The 18892-nt window shown below is 40.5% G+C and overlaps 3 protein-coding genes across 3 annotated transcripts; 1 reads left to right on the plus strand and 2 right to left on the minus strand.

Annotated features, from left to right (window-relative positions):
* Window positions 1–3418: 3418 nt before the first annotated feature.
* On the plus strand, window positions 3419–6891 carry LOC131264639 (paired box protein Pax-6). Its single transcript, XM_058266908.1, has 2 exons — window positions 3419–3845; window positions 5924–6891. The coding sequence occupies exons 1-2, from the start codon at window positions 3419–3421 to the stop codon at window positions 6889–6891; spliced, it is 1395 nt and encodes a 464-aa protein (XP_058122891.1).
* Window positions 6892–8224: 1333 nt separating this feature from the next.
* LOC131265567 (alpha-1,3-mannosyl-glycoprotein 2-beta-N-acetylglucosaminyltransferase) lies at window positions 8225–11453 on the minus strand. The gene is made up of 5 exons (XM_058267854.1): window positions 9931–11453; window positions 9741–9845; window positions 8983–9073; window positions 8729–8899; window positions 8225–8649 (listed from the first exon to the last, which is right to left on the minus strand). Exons 1-5 carry the CDS (start codon window positions 10968–10970, stop codon window positions 8536–8538), a joined length of 1521 nt encoding a protein of 506 aa, XP_058123837.1. The 5' UTR covers window positions 10971–11453; the 3' UTR covers window positions 8225–8535.
* Window positions 11454–12061: 608 nt separating this feature from the next.
* Window positions 12062–14639, minus strand: LOC131265560 (oocyte zinc finger protein XlCOF6-like). Its single transcript, XM_058267846.1, has 7 exons — window positions 13641–14639; window positions 13403–13579; window positions 13138–13333; window positions 12911–13074; window positions 12658–12834; window positions 12391–12589; window positions 12062–12324 (listed from the first exon to the last, which is right to left on the minus strand). The coding sequence occupies exons 1-7, from the start codon at window positions 14609–14611 to the stop codon at window positions 12151–12153; spliced, it is 2058 nt and encodes a 685-aa protein (XP_058123829.1). The 5' UTR covers window positions 14612–14639; the 3' UTR covers window positions 12062–12150.
* Window positions 14640–18892: the final 4253 nt, after the last annotated feature.

Consider the following 18892-nt stretch of genomic DNA (forward strand, 5'->3'; position numbering starts at 1 on the left):
CGAATGTGCCACTTTCCGGTGATTCGTTTGCAATGAAGCGCGCATTTTTAAACATTCATAATGGCAAAAAAACAGCCACCGATGGCAGCAAACCATCCGCAGCCGATAGGAGCATGAGAGACTGTGCTACCCTCGACAGGGCGGCAGGGAATCTTGATGAACTACAAATATTTCCATTAGTCCCAAACATCAAGGGGCCACATTTGTCATCGGTTCCGAACGTGTCGGAAGTAATGCTTCATGTCTGCGGTTGCACGAGATGACATCACTCTGTTGAACCTTAATTTCACGATCGAGGTTGTGCTTTTTTTTTATTTTTCTCCAATTGTAATTGAAGGAATTTTAGATTTTCGAAATCCAAGCCACATCCTAGAAAACCTATGAGCTATAGCTTATTTTATAATATTGGTGAATAATGACTGATGAAACATAGGTCAATCGAAAACATATTGCTTGCAGAAAATACCAGAACCTCTCGTCCTCTCGTACAGGGGAGGGTCCGGTCTCGGTTGGGATTCGAACCCACGCTGTCGAGGTGGTGAGCCCCGGCGCTCATGGGCCGATTTTCTAACCGGCGCTACCGCTCGGCTGTCGCGGACCCCCAAAACAAACTGTGTCCCGGCTAAATAACTCATTCATACGATCATTGACAAACCTTCAACCCATTCGTCCTTCCTCGAATATCCACTTGTCCACGAGTTTTCTTGTTTTTCGGCCCCGTACGGTGTATCGGCTCCCGAAATAAGCCACTTAGCCAAAAGTCGACGAATGCAATCAATTATGCTCCAATTACCGAACAATTAACGCCTCCCGGTCGTGGTTGATGCTTTCCGGCGTTGATTAATGCACAGTGCAGCGTTCCTCCCGTCAGGCATTCGGAGGAAAAGTGAACGAAAAACGCTTCTACTCTACTCCAGACGTCCCGGTTGCGGTTGCAACATAGCTCAAAATACAGATACATACCTTTTGGAAGCCAACACGAGCTGGGGTCCCGTTCGCGAAAGGCAAAGATCGGTAGAACTTTGTTTGGAATTAAAAATAAATCTTGCGGTTAATTTATCTTCTCGCTTGCAGTCGCCCCATCGCACGTCGAGTTGCGAACCCCGAAGGAAATTCAACTCCCGGCATCCACAGACAGGAAGTGGAAAACACAAAAATCTACAGCCTAGCAATGAAAACCCATTGACGATGGAGTGTGATCGTAGGTTTTTTTTACGTAGTAAAAGGGGTTTTCTGATGTTTTCCGCTTTCATTGTTTTTTTTAAGGTATTGTCAGATAGTTTAAATCATTTGTCTTTCTTCGGTTTCCCGTCACGTACGGGATAACATTTCATGCGTTCGGCAGACGACAAATTCATGCACCTTCCTGAACCCGTCTGCGACTTTGGCTAATTTGAAGGAATGCTCGAGCGGCAAGATTTTTGTCTCAGTATCCGCACACTTTTCGTGCATTCTAATTTGATGGTGGAAAGTAACAGAATTGTATTTCCTACAACAAACGAACGCGCAATCCAGGGAAAACTAAATAAAGCAAAAAAATCCCAATTTTAAACTTTGATAAGTTAATGTATATTTATAAACTTTATAATTAACGCAAAACAAAAATTTCAAGTAATTTAAGATATGCTTTTTTTAGTATAATCAATTGTTGGGCTATAAAAGTTTCTAATAAGAGAACTATTGTCTAAATATTCTACTTGTATTAGTTCCCCACACAACACATATGCATGTAAATCGAATATCAATTTGAAATAATCGTACTTCTATGCAATATGATTGAATCGTAAATGATGCTAAAATAATGCCTATACGTACAAAAGTGGAGGCGCTAACCGTACATTGTTCAAAATGTATATGTTTAGTCGTATATTTTCTAAGTCGGCATCATATACGACTTACGATATACATCAGCCGGACATTGCTCGTTTATCTATACGTATGCATAAAGAAAATCGTATTACATTCTTAATCGGCATCATATGGAACAAAGAATATACATTGCTCGTACATTGTCTATGCTTACTGCGATTCCGATTCGAAAAATGCTAATATGTGATTCAATTTCTTCAACTTAATACGACTTCGTGTTGTGTGGGTCATTTGTGTGCTTTTAAAAATGAATAGCGTGAATGCATTGTAACAAAAAAAATTTCAACGCCTAGTTAAAAGTTCAATCCGACTGACACGAAAAAATAAATAATTATCGCTTAATTAGCAACTACCAGACGACTAGCTTTTCGATTAAAACCACAAACGTATACGTGCGACAAGTTCAATCCCGTACATCCACACCCTTCTTCCCCATACTCCTTCATCAGCTTGATTCATCTGCGGAACGTCTCTCAGATGACTCAATAAACAGATTTTACCAATTTATTTCCATTTCTCTTCCCACCTAATTTCGATAGCGAAATAAATATCGCCGCTATAAAACCGAACAGATGAGATACTAACGATGAAATGATGCGTTGATAATTTTCCACTCAGGCTCCCAACGACATCACAAGAGGAAAGAAGACGGACAAATAGCAATGACAGAAGGGAAGGAGCAGGACGACACATCTAGGACAGGACAGGACACTTTTCCTCAAGTTCCTTCATCGGCAGCCGGGAGCGACGAAACCGTTCGGCACTTTGCGACACGCTCCATTGAAATCGGCTGTCTTCGATCGTCTAGCACAAGGGTAAAGCGGCAACGGGCGAGGAAACCCCGACCCGTCAGGCCCCGGGAAATTCCTCCAAACTCCGAGAACGAAGCTGGTAATTAGCGGATGATTTATTGCTACTGCTTGTTCCTCCGACGCTCGGTCGTTGTTCGCTTGGTTTGCTTGGGAAGCGAGCGCGATCATCTCGATCGTCTTGGGCCACGCCCCCTTTTTGGGTTTTTCTTGAAAATCTGAAGATGATCTGGTATGCAGATCACGCGAAGGCGTCACAACGCTGTCTGCGCCAAGGGTTAATAAGGATACATTCAGAGACTACGCCCGGTAGTTCACCACACCATCGGCCGACGTCGATCGTGGAGGAAAAATTAAAATGTGCCGCTTTTCCGAGCGTCAGTCGATCGTGGAAAACCCACCGGTGCAGATGGTTTAAGGAAATGTGAACTCAAACGATTGTAGCATTCAATTTAAGTGTTGGGTTTTACCTCAGTGATGAACGAAGTGAAGAAAAGTTGTAGACAACTAATTTTATGAGCCAAGCGTAAAAGTGAAAGTGTAAACAACTCGTGAAAGATTGTTACAAATCGTTGAAAAAGACAAGTGTCTCTTGTAAACTATCACTCAGCATCTAGTGACCAAATAGTCAAGTTCCAAACTGTTCGTCTACTTTGATTTCCCGGTAATTGCGTGATACTATGAACGAACCTCTCTCCGGCAACCACAATCCTTCAGTATCGAGCACAACATCCACTACAATGGCCACAACAACATCGACGATGGTTTCCAGTAGCACTGGCATGATCCATGCCACATGTTCTGGCACTCGTATTAAAAACAGTTTTTCCATCGAACACCTTTTATCGAAGCCGGATCGCGCGAATACGTCCTCCTTCTACGGAACATCCAACATACACCCTCAGGAGTCTTTCACACCCTCTAGCCATGGTACCAGCAATTACCAAAAGATGGTTTATCAAACCGATGTAGTACCTGCTCCTATGACAGCAGCTCCGGGGTACTTCGAGCAAAGTGTGGAAAAGGGAGTAAATACATTTGTCGATCGAGATTCGGTTGATCGAATGGAAAGTTCTTCACCAGAGTCGATCTGTAATGAGGATATGATGGATAATTGTTCGGAGGTGGCCTCTGAAGGCAGTACCGGAGGTGAGTTAAGGTTTAAAGGTTTTATCGCAATTCAGAAAGACTTTCCCAATTTTGTAGTTCAGCGCAATTTTGAGCAATTCAATAAGAAACAGTTATTATACTAAATTGTCAATGATTTATTTTGACATGCAAACAAAATAAGCAAAAAGTTTATGATACTCAGTAACCCTTTTAAACAATACAAATAAATAATATTGGGATGTTACCTTACCACAATTTCGCGTATGTAACACTTCCTTTTCCAACTTCAATTACTGCCTATAAAGTTATATATAGTTAAGTTATAGCCAATTTTGAAAATTCAAAATTTGCTATATTATTTCTATTATAGTGACTGCCATATCGACCGTGCAGCTAGCAATGATCTGAATTTTGTATCTTTCTTCAAACTAATTAAATTTAGTCCAAGGATCAATGGTTTACATACAAAAATAATAATGATTAAAAAAAGAAGTTTTTCCATCATTACGGATGAAAAATTATATGAAGGATATTTAACAAAACTAATAATATGTAACACGCGAAAATACAGTATTTTCCACAATGCACACATGAAAAGAGAAAACAATTCTGTTTTTTCACAATAATATGTTTATAATGCTCAAATTCACGATGATATACATTACTGAGGGTTAAAAACTCATCTAAAACTTCTTTTGCATGAAATTAGAACATACTGGTCAAAATACCAATACTGCACCCTTTTTTCTTACTTTTCTGATAACTGCTACAGAGCAGTAACAAAAGAGAAAGATGATTGTTTAAGTTATAACCATAGATATTTAAGTGACCGATTCAAATACATCAAACAACTCTCACTGCTCTTAATGTGAAAGTCAAATTTGAGATAAGAATCCGCTTGGAACGACCTCGAACAATGCTAAAGATTCTAAGTAATGCTCCATTTTTTGGTACGCTGGAGCCATTGGATTACAAAGAATAGATATTTAGACCCAGTCTATGAACGATTGTAACCAATTAGATCAAGTAAATCTGTACCTCTGAGTTCTACTCCTCTTCACACAACATTTCTTCGTATAGAAAATGTTTGTACTGTCGCAATTAATTGAATCAGGCTGTCCGGAGTTAATTTTCACGTTCTGGACCTATATTTCGATGTTGCCAAAGATTTGGCAATGTTACATAGAGTAGCATTTCTTTAGCTGTCCATGCGATATCGGCGTTTCCATCTCTTATGTGGTTTTTGTATAGTGGTGATGGTAAAAAAATAATTATTATAAATGGTAAATAATAAAACATTCGATTATTTGTTGGTTATCGGTTATTTGAAACCTCTCCTACGTTCACCCACCGTACAATGATTGTAATCCCTGGGAGATCGTACCAAATATAGTAGATAATTAAGTCACACAAATTGGAAACACCCTGCTTCACCCTAACTTAATCCATCCTTGCTGTTCAGAGACCATTGCCAGAAAATATTACCGAAGGGGGCAAAAGACACCGGCAAATGGTGTTCTTATTTATATCAACACTTTTTAACGCCCCTTTCATCCGGCTAGCCTTCGAACGTTTGACGACACTAACTTCCACTTTTTCTACCTTTTTTCAATGCTGTATCCCATCCTAGCCTTCCACCACACCCCGTCACACAAGTAACTTGTCACACCGCTCATCAATCATCCGCACACAAAGCGGCGTTTAATCGTTTTCTAATTGCCTCCAAATACGCCACTTAATTGTCACCGAATGTCGCTCAACAGTTTGCTTCTCAACTGCATCGCGAGCAGAAAAGGATGTGAGAAAATCCGACTTTCGTCCGGTACTGGGACATGCCAAGGAGGATCATTGTACTAAAAATAGTTTAGTTTCAAAGAGAATTTAAGTTCCTACCGAACTAGGTTACGCGGGTGTAGATGGAAGTGGAAAATAGTTGCTGTTCTACAACGCAAGTTGAATGACCAAAATTGTCTAAACCAAATTTGCCTTCAACGAACCCCAAAACTTTGTTTAGTACGTAAAGTAAGCGATCAATTCTTACAAATTTCTTGTCATGGACTAAGAATACTGTCCATAAAAAAGTCAAGCTACCGACAACATTTTTCTAATTGGTATTTCTTTTACACCTTTTGCAGGACTTACTACAAACGACGATCGGAAGAAACGACCTCGAACTGCGTTCTCAGCGGCCCAAATTAAAGCGTTAGAAACGGAGTTTGAACGCGGGAAGTATCTCTCCGTTGCGAAGCGAACCGCCTTGGCCAAACAGCTGCACTTGACCGAGACGCAGATAAAAATCTGGTTCCAGAACCGACGCACCAAATGGAAGCGTAAATACACGGCGGACGTGGAGTCTCTTGCCTCGCACTACTACTCTCAGCTCGGGATCGGCAGCTTCGCCCGGCCAATGGTGGTAGGTGACCGACTCTGGCTATTCAGCCAGACACCAAACGGTCCAACACCAGTCCAATCGCTTCTGCTCAATGGACCACCTCCAGCACCCGGTGGGCTTTCAGGACACCAACAGCTCACCATCGGGCAGCAACAGTCTGCCGCACTACGGTCATATCCAGGTTCCGTACCCGGAAGTAACTTCCCAACCCGCTCAACAATGGCCCCGGCTGGCTATATGCACACGCTATCGGCTCCGCGCCACCCAGGGTTCCTTCATAAACTGTCGCCTTCGTCACCACCGGCGCGGATGCCGACAGCACTCGGTTTACGACCACTGTTATCCGCACCCACCAGCGATACGTTTATCGATGGAGGTTACTACGGGCCCACAAGTCTTCCGGCAGGACCAAAGTTTAACCCAACAGAACTCATCAACGGAGGACTCCTAACGGCGGATGGTAACGGTTCCGGAATTGCTGATCTCGAGCGTGCCTTTGGCAATCCGAGTGACATGATAGACGGTCTAGCTGGGGTCGGTGGTGATTCTTCTACCGAATCTGGCCCTCGATCGACCGGAAAGCGTTGTATAGACTCGATCAACAACAACAACCAATGTTGCGATAAGAATGACTTACCGCGTACTGAAGACAGTGATTCGTCCAGTGATATTGACTGTGAAGAAATCGAAGACGACACCCAAATGGTGTAGGGTGAATAGAGTTCTTAAATGTGTCTTCCCTGCGGTGGAAAATCATATCCCTGTAAATAATGTATAGAGTGTATCAAATGTTCTAAATTCATGTGACTTCATTACTCACCACCAGTCGTAGCAACCATCATATACTCGCGATGGAAACAAAGCATCTTTACGATGACGTTTTTACTGTAACACATTAGTTGATTTATTTACAAAATCTCTCCCAGCCGACGGTGGTTCTTCCCGTGTGTACCTATTTCTGTTTTTCAATACGCACGAAGCAAAAAGTGTGTAGTTTAGTATTCAGCCATTGCATCGGTGCCATGTAGCACGTGATTTTTCATTATTTCAAAGTGACATTTGCATTCCCATGCAAGCAATTTATCTTCGGCGCACGGTAAATCATGCGCACTTTCTTTCTCTGTTTGACACATATGTAATCTTATCTGAATTTTTTATTTCCCTGGTAAATTTTCTCTGCCTAACGGTTGGGATTTTCGTTTCATATATTTACAAAATCGATTGTTATACCTACTACGTGCTGTTTTTGAGTGTTTTTAATGACAAGTGACAATTTTCTTTTGCAGTGTTCGGTTTGTTTTCATAATTCATTTAAATTGGTTTTATTTGTGTATGCATTTTTCGAGTGCAGTGCAATGTTTCATTTTCTCTAAAGTTCAATTTTGCACATATGTTTCGTTCCTTTTCCAAACTTTTCGTCAATACTCTAGCCTTATAGGTTTCTTTAGTATTGCTTAAAACATATTTCGTCCCATTCACATCGGTATTCAATTTCGACAATTTAATAAAGTTGGGTGCAATGGGACATGAACCGAACACTTGTGACTAGCTGTAACGCATCTTGTCATGCACTTGCTTATACCCCTTACGATCTACTCTAGCTGATACGAGTGCGTCGGACATGCGCCGATGGCCAGGGGTGTAATAAAACGGAAAACGGTGGATTAACAAAACAAAAACAAACAAGAAAATTAGACGAGAAACTTTAATGATACCGTTACGAAAAAGCTTAAAAACGTATTATGTAAGGCAGATAGTTGACCATTTAAAATGGTTCTGCTGCTGAGTTTAGCCGGTAAGAAGGTCAAACACACAGTTTGCAGTCGTTTCATTGAAACAAGGCAATAAAATACTTATCTGTACAAAACCATAAACTGTTTGTATTGAATTTTAATCCATTTGATTGTTTTCTTATTTCTTGCAATTCGGGGTTTCACTTGATTGTAGTAAGGAATGACGTTCGCAGCTTCGGTTTTCTGCGATGCATTTGTATGAAAAATTTACTGTGTCGGTATTTGTAAGCAGATAGTGGAAACGACGTGTGTTTACGATACGTAAATGGAGGTATCTATTGTAGATCATACGGAAAAGGAACTTTACTTAACTGTAATGTAAGGTAAACGGTCTCATAAAAACAGAATAAGACAAAAACGCCCGGATCAAGAAAAACCCGCTGCGTAAAGACAACTAAGATTGAAGCTAACATTATATGCTCGACTGGCCCTGCAAGTTTCGCTAATGTGTGTGATAAAAGTCCCACAAAATTCACCAATTACGATGACCTCGAAAAAAATTGCTCAAAAGAACGATGATCGCATTCCGTCGCTACGTGAGACTGGGCAGCGGTGCGTGCTGTTAACTCCAGGTGAGATCGTACCCCTTCCAGTTGGCGTTCGGTGCCAAATATACCCGCTGGCCGCTGTAGAAGAACGACACGATGCCTCGATAGGCCGTTCGCGGAACTCCACTCTGCAAGTCATAGACACGATTGAAATAGCGAAGAGAGTTACTATAAAGCTTAACCACGTTTGCCGAACCGGTAACACACCTTGAAATCGTCCATCAAACCAAGAGTTTTGGTGGCTCGTTTGTACTGCTCTTTGGTGTGGTACGCGATACGAATCGGTTCCCGGGTCATCACCAGGCCGCGCTTCAGCTCGTCTAGCGTCACCATCGGGCTCTGGTACACTACTTTCAGAAACGCATCGTCATACACAGACTGCACCCGGAAGACGTAGGAAAAGGTGATAGTTAGTATTTTAAATCGAATCTTTTCTTCTACCACTCATACAGTAAAAGTACCTTTAATAAATAAGTCAGGTTGGATTTTGTGAAGCTGACGAACTCTTCACTTAGTTTGATGTACTTTAAATGTTTATCAAAAAACAGTCCACTGAAAGACGAAAAAAGATATCATATTATTATTAGTATTATAAAACCAGATTATGTATTAAATATTTCAATAGGAAACAGATAAACGATACTCAGCATCCATTAAAAATGCTTTACACATACGAAAAATGTTTAAAGTGATGCATTAATCCATTGAACACAATTTATGCATTATTTAGTTTTTTATGACAGATGAAACTTGAAGATAATTTTATTACTTATGGCTTTCACTGTAACATGTTTAACATCCTCTTGAAGTTCACTAGGACTAAGACCCTGTCAAACATTGCTCAGTGTTAAAGAAAATTAACAAACGACTGAATAGCATGTTTAAAAGTACAAAAGGGAAAAGACATGTTTTTCTCGTAAAATGTGTTGTACAAAACTTCTTAAGCACAGCATAAGCAAAAAACTGTCTTGAGATTGCAACTGTAAGCTTTTTAAACGCATGTCGAGACGCTTATCAAAACAAGTACAAGATTTTGAACTTAATCTCGTGCGAAAGTACCCACTGCCTGGAGTAACAACAACTACATGAACGGCTCTTATCTGAGCTACTTTAAGTCATTACGAATGCAAATACAGCTGGCAAATGAAAATTTGCTGGGTTTCCCATAAACGAATGAACTGATTGTGCTATGTACAATTAAGGTGCTTTTTTTACTCACTTTGATACACCTACTTTCCCGAATGTTCTGGTGCGTGGCAGTTCCGGTCGTATGCAGGCTCGTTCTTTTCTTTGCTCAGGTTGTCTAATCCAATCGTCCCAAAAGCTAAAAACATACCACACAAGCAGTTTATAAAAACCTGCGTTTCAATCATCTTCACATTTATGCAGCGATTAAACTGAACACTCACGCCTTAGGCCACTTGGGGGCAAGTTCGGCCCACAGATCTTTGGTCATCATCCATCCAAGTCCGGGGAAGAAATCAGACCGATACAGCAGATCGTGCGCGTTGCTATCGATCAGGCCATCCTTCCCGTTGTCATTCCAAGCCGAGACACACCAAAGCGATTTATCGCGCATCAGTATAGGGTACGTGCCGAGGAAATACTCGTAAAAGTCGGGGGCCACACTGAGATCGTCCTCCACCAGTATGACCGAATCAAACCCTTGACCAAACACGGTCCGCAAAGCCCATCCGTAGTGCCGTGCAATTTTGTAGTATCCTTTGTATTTCTTTTCCTTAGGTGGAACGGGAATGTCGGATTGATCAGGCTGACGGATAAGTGTAACTTCGTCCCGATAGGATAGGATAGTGTTGCGCGTCGGCTCATCGTCGCAGTCCTGGGAGACAATGATTGGAAACTGCTCTGCACTCGGCCGGTAGCGAATGAGATCGTCCAAACATTTGTTAACGGAAATGCGATTGCATGCAAATACCACGACCGGAATGATCGGGAAGGCGGGATCGTTGTTCAGGTAACGCTGCTGGAACTTGCTAAGTACACGTTCCGCTTCCGGTCGAATGTCTTCGGCTTCCGGAATTGGGGCCAGTGGAGCCGCTGCATCCAGCAGTTCGTTCCCTTCAACTTCGCCATCTTTAGGAACTATTTTCTTTTCCCCATAATCATCGACGTTTTGCAAAATACTTTCCTGCCGCACCGGTAATGGCTCCGATGAAACTGGTAACCTTAGTGCCTGGGAGCTTGCAGTAGGGGGGTCCTTTCGTAGAATCTTAATAATATCTCGGTATAAATTCTGGCGATTTTCGGAAAAGCTTTTGAGATTCTGCTCCAGGTACTGCACCTTCTCCATTACGAACCGGCTGTTTACGGCGGGACCAGCACGCCTACCTCCATCTGATACGCGCACCGTGCGCATAAATGCGAGATAAGTCATCAGCACCCAGACGACCAGTACACCAACCAGCATGAACGTCTTACGTGGTCGCATTGCGTTATCGTGTGCTGCTCGTGGAAAGCACAAACATAAAACTACCCTAAACACACCGGATCGCGTTGTTCTACGGCAGGTGAGGTATTGTCCGTTCTCACAGACATCAAACGATTGTATTGTTTTCCTATCTTTTGCCCCACGTTACCAGGGGCTCACGTACGTAGCACCACAGTTTGAGCACTATCACTTGCGTTCGCTCCTCGAAGCGCTGTTACTGACTTGATGACATGATACATGCTTAATCCCGCGGGAATTGGCGCTGAAATACAAAATTGCCCTAGTCTACCGATAAGCTTGCGGTCCGCCGAAAACATGCTTCTAGGAGCGTGGTTCACAAACGAAAACTATAGTATACATTTATGTATCTACGATAGGTTACCAAAAAGCATGTTTCACATCGTCTTACTATTTACATACAACAGTTTAGTATATTGTGTACGTAGGAAATTATGCATCACAATGCACCACACAAAAGATTGTTTCACGCAATGGATTTTTCCGGAGGAACATTTCTGGCATATAAATACGTGGATCTTGGCAGATTGTTTACGTGCTGTCAGCTGAAATTGACGTGCAGGGCTGCATTCCGATGTTGATATTGAACAGTAAACTTTAAAAAAACGCGTTAAAAACGTTAAATACAAATTAACACGTTAAGCGCTACGCGCAAATTGTACTACTTCCCGTTCTGCCAGCGATTCGTAGAAACGCCGGCCTACCCAACGGGCTCTGTCGGCCCGAGCAGACCGACGCCGGCTTACGGGGAAGAACACTGTCGGCCCCACGGGGCCGACGTAGCGCTTAACGTGTTAAAATTCAATGCACACATTGTTCTCGTTTCGTTTTCGTTTTAATGCACAGAAAACATTAAAATTTGAGCAAATGCAAACATGTGAATGACCAGACTGATAATGATATTCAACTCTGTCATTACTCCTAATTAAATTGTTTCATAATCCATATGTGATATATCACATTCAGCTGTACTGAGGGAATTACCACAAATGCAGAAAGCAGTGCCCTCCTACAATTGAAATAACACTGCTGGGTTACGAGTGTAAAACAGGTACTATTGGAATCCATGCGAGTAGTTTAAAAGACTACAGGCAAATCAAAGTTTAATATTTATTTCATCGTAGATCGTAATCATTAACCAAATTACTCAAATACAAACATTTTATGCCGAGCTTGATGGACACTCGTATATCTTCTCCCTTTCCATACGAATTTTTTTCCATTCTTCTAGATGATCTCTTTTCCTATGTGCAAGCATATTTGCATGCGAATTGAACGTTTTTGGACAGTGCGCACACGTGTACAAAATATTCCCCGTATGTGTCGTCATATGTTCCTGGCAAAGTAGACAATGAATCATGTATCAGCATCGTAGCAAGAAACCATATAAATGTACGCTTACCTCTAATAGTTTTGCCAATTTAAAGGCTTTTCCACAAATGGTACATTCGAAGCTCCTTTGTTTCAGATGAACAAAAATGGTGTGACTTTTCAAAGCCATAGCGTTGGGAGCATTTTTGCCACATATGGTACATATATTTGGTTTGCCACTGGTTTGATGTATGAGCATATGCTTTCTTAGTCCACCAGCACCTTTTAACCTAATGATGGAGAAGATGCGTATTAAGATAGAATTCTCGGCCTCGGTTATTACCAGACACATTCTTACCATCGATTACAGACTTTGCATTGCTGTCTTTTAACTTCATCTGTGTTGTGTCTACTATTTCGATGATACTGAAACTGCGCCATTGTTTTGAAACGTTTTGGGCACTTGTCACAGACAATGTTGTCCGGACCATGGACTCTTTGGATATGGTCTTTGAGACGCGTCTTGGTCGTGAAACTTGAAAATTGAATTTTAATTAGAATACCAACAATATAATAACATTCGACACGGTCTAACGAACGTGGCCTTTTACCTTTTCGAACACTCTGGGCATGGAAGATTCTCGGACTGCAGATTCGAATCATGTGTCTTCAGATGAACGTCGAACTGTGATTTTTCATCGAAAGAACGATCACATTGATCACATTTTAACACAGTTGACTGTTCCAATGGACTATGGCATTTTAACATATGATTCTGATAATAAAATAATTGAATCAGTTATCACATTATGAAAAAAACATTTTCTTTTACGTTTACCTCCAATCCTCTTGCTAATTTGAAAGAGTTCTTACAAATGGTACATTGAAAATTCTTTTCCTTCCGATGAACAAACATTGTATGACTATACAGTGCACTGGCATTAGGATACATTTTTCCGCATATGGTACAAATATTCGGTTTGTCGCTAGTTTGATGTATTAACATGTGTTTTCTTAATCCACCAGCCGCTAACCTAATAATTGAAAAAATACGTATGAAAAACAATTTCATTCAGATTCGGTTATAACAAAAAAAGCCTTACCAGCGATTACAGACATTACATTGCTTCTTTTTAATTTCACCTATGTTGTGTATACTTTTTTGATGAACCTGCAACTGTGCTGTTGTGTTAAAACGCTGGGGACACTTGTCACAGACAATATTTTCTTGGCCATGGATCCTTTGAACGTGGTCTTTGAGGCGCGCCTTGGTCGTGAAACTTAAAAAATGGAAGGCTAATTGGAATAACAACAATATAATAACACGCAAAACAACCTTACCTTTTCGGACACTCCGGACAGAGACACATGTTGACTTGCTGATTTGAATCGTGTGTATTTAAATGTACATTGAGCTGCGATTTTCTATCGAATGAAAGATCACATTGATCACAATGAAGCCCTTCTTTGCCCTCTGCTTCTTCCGGCTGATGGTGGAATTTATACATGTGTTTATTTAATGTAACATGTCCTGAGAACGCTGTATTGCATACTTTGCAACTAAACGCATTGGGATTCGCTGTTCGCACGACGTGTTCTAAAAGTCGTGTGCGTTTGCTGAAATTCAAGCCACAACATACTACATAGCCCTCCTCATTGTGAATTGAGCGCATGTGTTTCTTAATGTTCGTGAAAGTAGATGCTAAAATCTCACAACTGGGACATTTCAATTCAGTGTGATTGCTAATGATGAAATCACCCATATCGATGTCAATAAAAGCTTCATTTTCTATGGAGATCTTGCTGTCTGATTTGTCTCCACCGTCCGATTCGTCCGCTGTTCCATTATTTTCTTCAGGTACATGCAGTGGATCATAGGATTGTTTTTTCTCTTCTATGATTAGTTCCCCTTGAAGGAAAAATTGATCTTTTTCAACCATCTCGATGTTTGATATTTTCGTATGTGAATCATCATCAGGTGGATCCACCTGCCGTGTTTCTATTGGCCATTCGGCTGTTTCTACGGGTTCTTCTAGCCGTGTTTCCGGTTCTATAAATTCATGATTTTCAACACTCAGTGTTTCGATATTCGTTAGAGACGTATATAGTTGTACCACTTCCATATAAAACCGGTGGAATTTGTCAACACAATTCCAACACGTCTTACATACGGATTGATAGCGGATGCTTTCAGAAGAGAACCAGAAATGACGACACAATATGGCTACAAAGTTCACTTCTGGCCCATCAGTTACAGCAAATAATTCAGTTGTAGTTTTGTGGCACAACAGACATCTCGTGGAATCAAACATGTGGTTAAATTCTTCTGTTTTTACTTCCATTTCGTCGAACACAACACAACCATCAACAAAATATGAAACAACAATTGACAAACACGCATTGCTTGTAAACAATAAATAGTTGACAGCCGAAGAACACCCCAACGAGCAAAGCAACCACGATGATTAAATACTGAATAAACCTGTGGTCACAGCTTTCCGCAACCGCACGCGGTTGCGTTTTTGATCTGTCAAACGAGCACAGCTTTTTTCCAAAAATAATACTTTAATGTTTGAATATACCACTTATATGAGCATACAATCTCATTAAAGTCTACTAGGAACAATATTTACTGTTGACATATAAAAACGCAAGAGTCTGCGGCAAGAATCAAACTCGTTTGATTTTTTAGTACAGAAACCGCAAGGTCTTGCGTCTGCGGTGACAGCCCATGACAGCTCCTATCTCTCCCATGGGAAAAAACGCAACCGCATGCGGTAATTACTATCCAGGTGGGTTCATCCCGAACAAATTGCTTTGATTTTTTTAGAAAAATAAAGGAAAATTTGACAACCGTTCCGGGTTTTGTTTATGTTTTTTGCAAAAATAACTCATGCAATGTGAAAAAATGCGATATGAAGAAGATACTGTCGTTTTAACAAACACGTTTCGTGTAGCATTGTAGCAACAAAGTGTTAACATATGTGCCTTTGGATGACCAAACCGCTTTGCCTATCTCGTCCAACCTCATTTACTAGATGGTTATGCAATATATCGTGGATATATATGGCACTGTGTCCTCAGTAAAGTTGTGGCTAATGAGGGCAGAGTCTTCCGGTAACCGTATCAACTGGAACCAACAGCTTGCTAACGCGTCGTTATCCTCTTGTTGGTAAACATAACCACGAACGATTGTCAAAATTTAATTTCAAAATGGCTGCCAAATGGAAGATGGCAACCGTTTGCTGGACAATATTGTAGCAGAGTAAGCAAATAAAACTATAATTATCTTTTTTCGCATGAAGAAGGAAGATTTGGATGTTCTCAAGTTACATAAAAAGTGGTAAGATAAAATATTTAAAACTTTATCATTTAACTTTTTTAAACATTTTTATTATTATTTTCGTTGTATTTTGATGTTCTTTTCAACGTATAACAGAAACACTTCGTTGAACAAAATTAATCTTCAATGTTGGGAAAAAACAAACCTAATATGATGAGCAAATTCGATAAAAATTTAGAATAATTCTTTTTATGAAGCACTAAAATTTTCTTACGGGCCGGATAAAATCAGTTGGCGGGCCGAACTTTGCCGACCCCTGATCTATAGTGAATTTATAATTGATATTCTAGCTATAAAATAACAAAAAATTACTGTAGCTGCAAAATAAACACGTAAATTTATCACCGTATGTCCGTTTATTTTGTTTTTGAGATTTGTTATGTTTACATTTATTTCTTCTTCATCTTCTTCTTCTGGCGCATTTGAGTTTGCGGTTAGCTGCCAAAAACTTTGCGGGTGCAGTTTCCAGCTCATGGAGCTGAAAAGTTTTTGACGTAATCTTTTCGGCTGTTCCTCTCTTTGCGCAAACTTTTTGAGATTGCGGCTGGTGTAGCGGGGTGGTAAGCAACAGGTGACAGTAGAAACCTTAGTTTATAATAATGAGTTTCAAACTTCAAAAACTACATGATGTTTCAATAGTGGCATGGATGACAACATCAATGTAGAACCGTGCTTCCATTTAATTCTGCCCGGTGTGTAACGAACGTACATGTACGAACCTCTCGACGCGAAACGTATTGAAAGAAACGGTTTTTGATGTGTATCGTTTATTGCATACCTATGAAAATTAATCTATTACCAATTACATGTACAAAATCTATCATATAATAATCATCTAATATAATTATTGTTATGGCTTATATCTGAAGGTATTACCTGTTTTAAAACACACTACGTTTGCTACTCCTTGTCGATGCGGTCATTACCCTCCCCATCTGAAGCCAACCCCTTAAAAGGAGCTTGTGCCAAAAAGACGTAAAGTCAAAGAACTTCCTCACTCTGCTCGTAATCCTACCGCAGAATATTTAGTCGTGGGACAGGGTCTAGTTTGTTCATATTCTGGGGTCTCACGCGTGAATGTGATACAATTTTTTTTTGTGTTTTTGTTACCCTGGTTTGTTTTATATATAAGGAAGCGCATCTTTCACGCATGAGAAAAAAACATCAGAAAAATAAAAACCAAACGCCCCAAAAACCACCGAAAGGTGCAACCGAATAAAACAGGAATCATGCTGGAACTGAAAGGATCGAAGAGCAAATAAAACAAAAACACCATTCGTTACCTGGTTGTGATAGGTAGAATTCGCATCCATCGTCTTGCGGAAATAATGTGCAAAGAACGGCGATCGGATAGCGCGGCCGGCTTAGAATGGGCTCAGCTTGCCAAAAGAAACACAGAATAATTTATGCCATCAACCATGCTGACAACGTGCAGGTATGCTGGGGGTTAATTTGTTTTATCCTATTTTAGCAAACGTGTTTCACAAAATTCGCATATAGAAGGTGTCGAAATTTCAAATCAATACTCAAAAAATATATCTTACATGTTGAAGAAACACTTTTTATACAGGTACTCCGTCCAAAAGCATCGTATCGATTAATTTGATATGACATTGGAAAAATTCTTTACCAATCGTAGCACGATGCCGGGGAAGTAAAGCATACTCCAGTGTTGGATCATTAATCATATTCTCACTTCAAAGTCTGCCATGCAAATCATTCTATTCTTTTGTGAATAACCCGCAGTACTAAAAAGATGTAATGCGGCAGTCCCATACACAATGTGCCGTCGTGGAAATGTCTCGCATGATCGTGAAACCAAAGTTCTAACGATCTACTTTCATAATGAAGCGTTTGTCTTGCGCTCTGTCAATTTTATCGTACCCTTACTTTAAGTTTTCAATTCTTTATCTATGTATACTGAATCAACCACAGATCACGTTTCAAAATGTCAGAAAATTTTAAAATATCCAGAAGTTTAGCTTCAACCAAAATACAACAAACTTATATAATCAGTCCATTAACATATATTTTTTCCTAGTTTCGATTGCCTGCGCAAAGTATTTTTTTTTTCAAATTACTATCTTCCAAAGAGCAATGAATTAAATGCGGTCTCATACGCTGGCAAACTAGACGGCGAACAGCGAACTGACAGACAAAAATCATTCTATCCGCCGTTTTATCCGCCCGATTGTACTGAAATGAAGTACCTCTTCTTCGCCCAAAGTTCTTCATCAGATGCTGCCATTAGGGCGTGAGTACGCGCGTGTGCATGCACGGTAAGTGTGTTAATAGTGTAGTGTACGCTGTACGCCATTCGCCACCAAATGTAGGTCTTTCCGGTCTTTTCGGAGGTCTGAAGTAAGTGAAAAAATCCCGCTCGATTGCATGTGAATCGGTGGACCGCTTATGTTCTATAGCGGATCATCCCAAAGCGGTACGCTATCGCAACGGACCAGACTAAACTAGAAGGCACAGCTTCTAGTACCGCTGGTACCGCTGCTATGAGAACATCGGTTTCGCTCCGCTTGAACCAACCGCGTAACCTTTGGTTGGTGCTTGCTAAAAGTTCCAGCCGGAGTTTTTCCCTTCTAGCACGATAAAACAGAAGCCTCCATGATGAGGTTCTTTTCTTGTCTCTCACGAAAGAAACGGTATTGCCGGTGCACAGGATGACATAGCTGAGTTTTAAAACGTGTTTCTGACAGCCGATGTTATCTAACGTCCGAAAGAGTATGATATCGTTCTATCTAGTCGCTAGTCACTAATCCAATCCCCCTTCCTTATGCTAGGGGATTAGTTGTTTGTGGTTTTGAAGCCATTACTTATTTACTTTGCATCGCAAGGCTGGATGGTTTACGTTTTAAATCAGATCTTGGCTTTCATATAAGTGCAGGTGGATCAACAAGCGAAACCTAGTTGTTGAAAATGGATAGTCCCTCGTCGTGTGTGTCACGTATTGCAGAATTGCTACAGCGGGCAATCAAGAGGGATGATATAATTTAGACTAATAACTTTGCAATCAAGGCTGTTAATCGAATGCAGCCATTGAGAACGTTGTAAAAAAAATCAATTATTACAATAATCATCATTCATTATTCTCTATATTTATTAGTAACATTTTGGTTACTCATAGCTTTTGAAAACACTTTAAACAAGAGCTCTTGTTTGAAAAGATAAATTTAAAAAATATTTCATTAGCATTCCTCCGAAAGGCTGTTGTCCTTGTTTACGTTTGAAATGGAATACA

Source organism: Anopheles coustani, chromosome 2 (assembly GCF_943734705.1).
Source record: "Anopheles coustani chromosome 2, idAnoCousDA_361_x.2, whole genome shotgun sequence".
NCBI lineage: Eukaryota > Metazoa > Arthropoda > Insecta > Diptera > Culicidae > Anopheles > Anopheles coustani.

Excerpts from the sequence above, each read along its gene's own strand:
- LOC131265567 (XM_058267854.1), bottom strand. The coding sequence starts at position 10,970 with ATGCGACCACGTAAGACGTTCATGCTGGTTGGTGTACTGGTCGTCTGG. Across the intron at positions 9,846-9,930 it reads GCCCCCAAGTGGCCTAAGGC|CTTTTGGGACGATTGGATTA; the intron begins GTGAGTGTTCAG and ends GTATGTTTTTAG. Across the intron at positions 8,650-8,728 it reads GTTTGATGGACGATTTCAAG|AGTGGAGTTCCGCGAACGGC; the intron begins GTGTGTTACCGG and ends TATGACTTGCAG.
- LOC131265560 (XM_058267846.1), bottom strand. The coding sequence starts at position 14,611 with ATGTTTGATTCCACGAGATGTCTGTTGTGCCACAAAACTACAACTGAA. Across the intron at positions 13,580-13,640 it reads TGTCCGGAGTGTCCGAAAAG|TTTCACGACCAAGGCGCGCC; the intron begins GTAAGGTTGTTT and ends CCATTTTTTAAG. Across the intron at positions 12,590-12,657 it reads TGCAAAGTCTGTAATCGATG|GTTAAAAGGTGCTGGTGGAC; the intron begins GTAAGAATGTGT and ends CTCCATCATTAG.
- LOC131264639 (XM_058266908.1), top strand. The coding sequence starts at position 3,419 with ATGGCCACAACAACATCGACGATGGTTTCCAGTAGCACTGGCATGATC. Across the intron at positions 3,846-5,923 it reads AGGTGAGTTAAGGTTTAAAG|GACTTACTACAAACGACGAT; the intron begins GTTTTATCGCAA and ends CACCTTTTGCAG.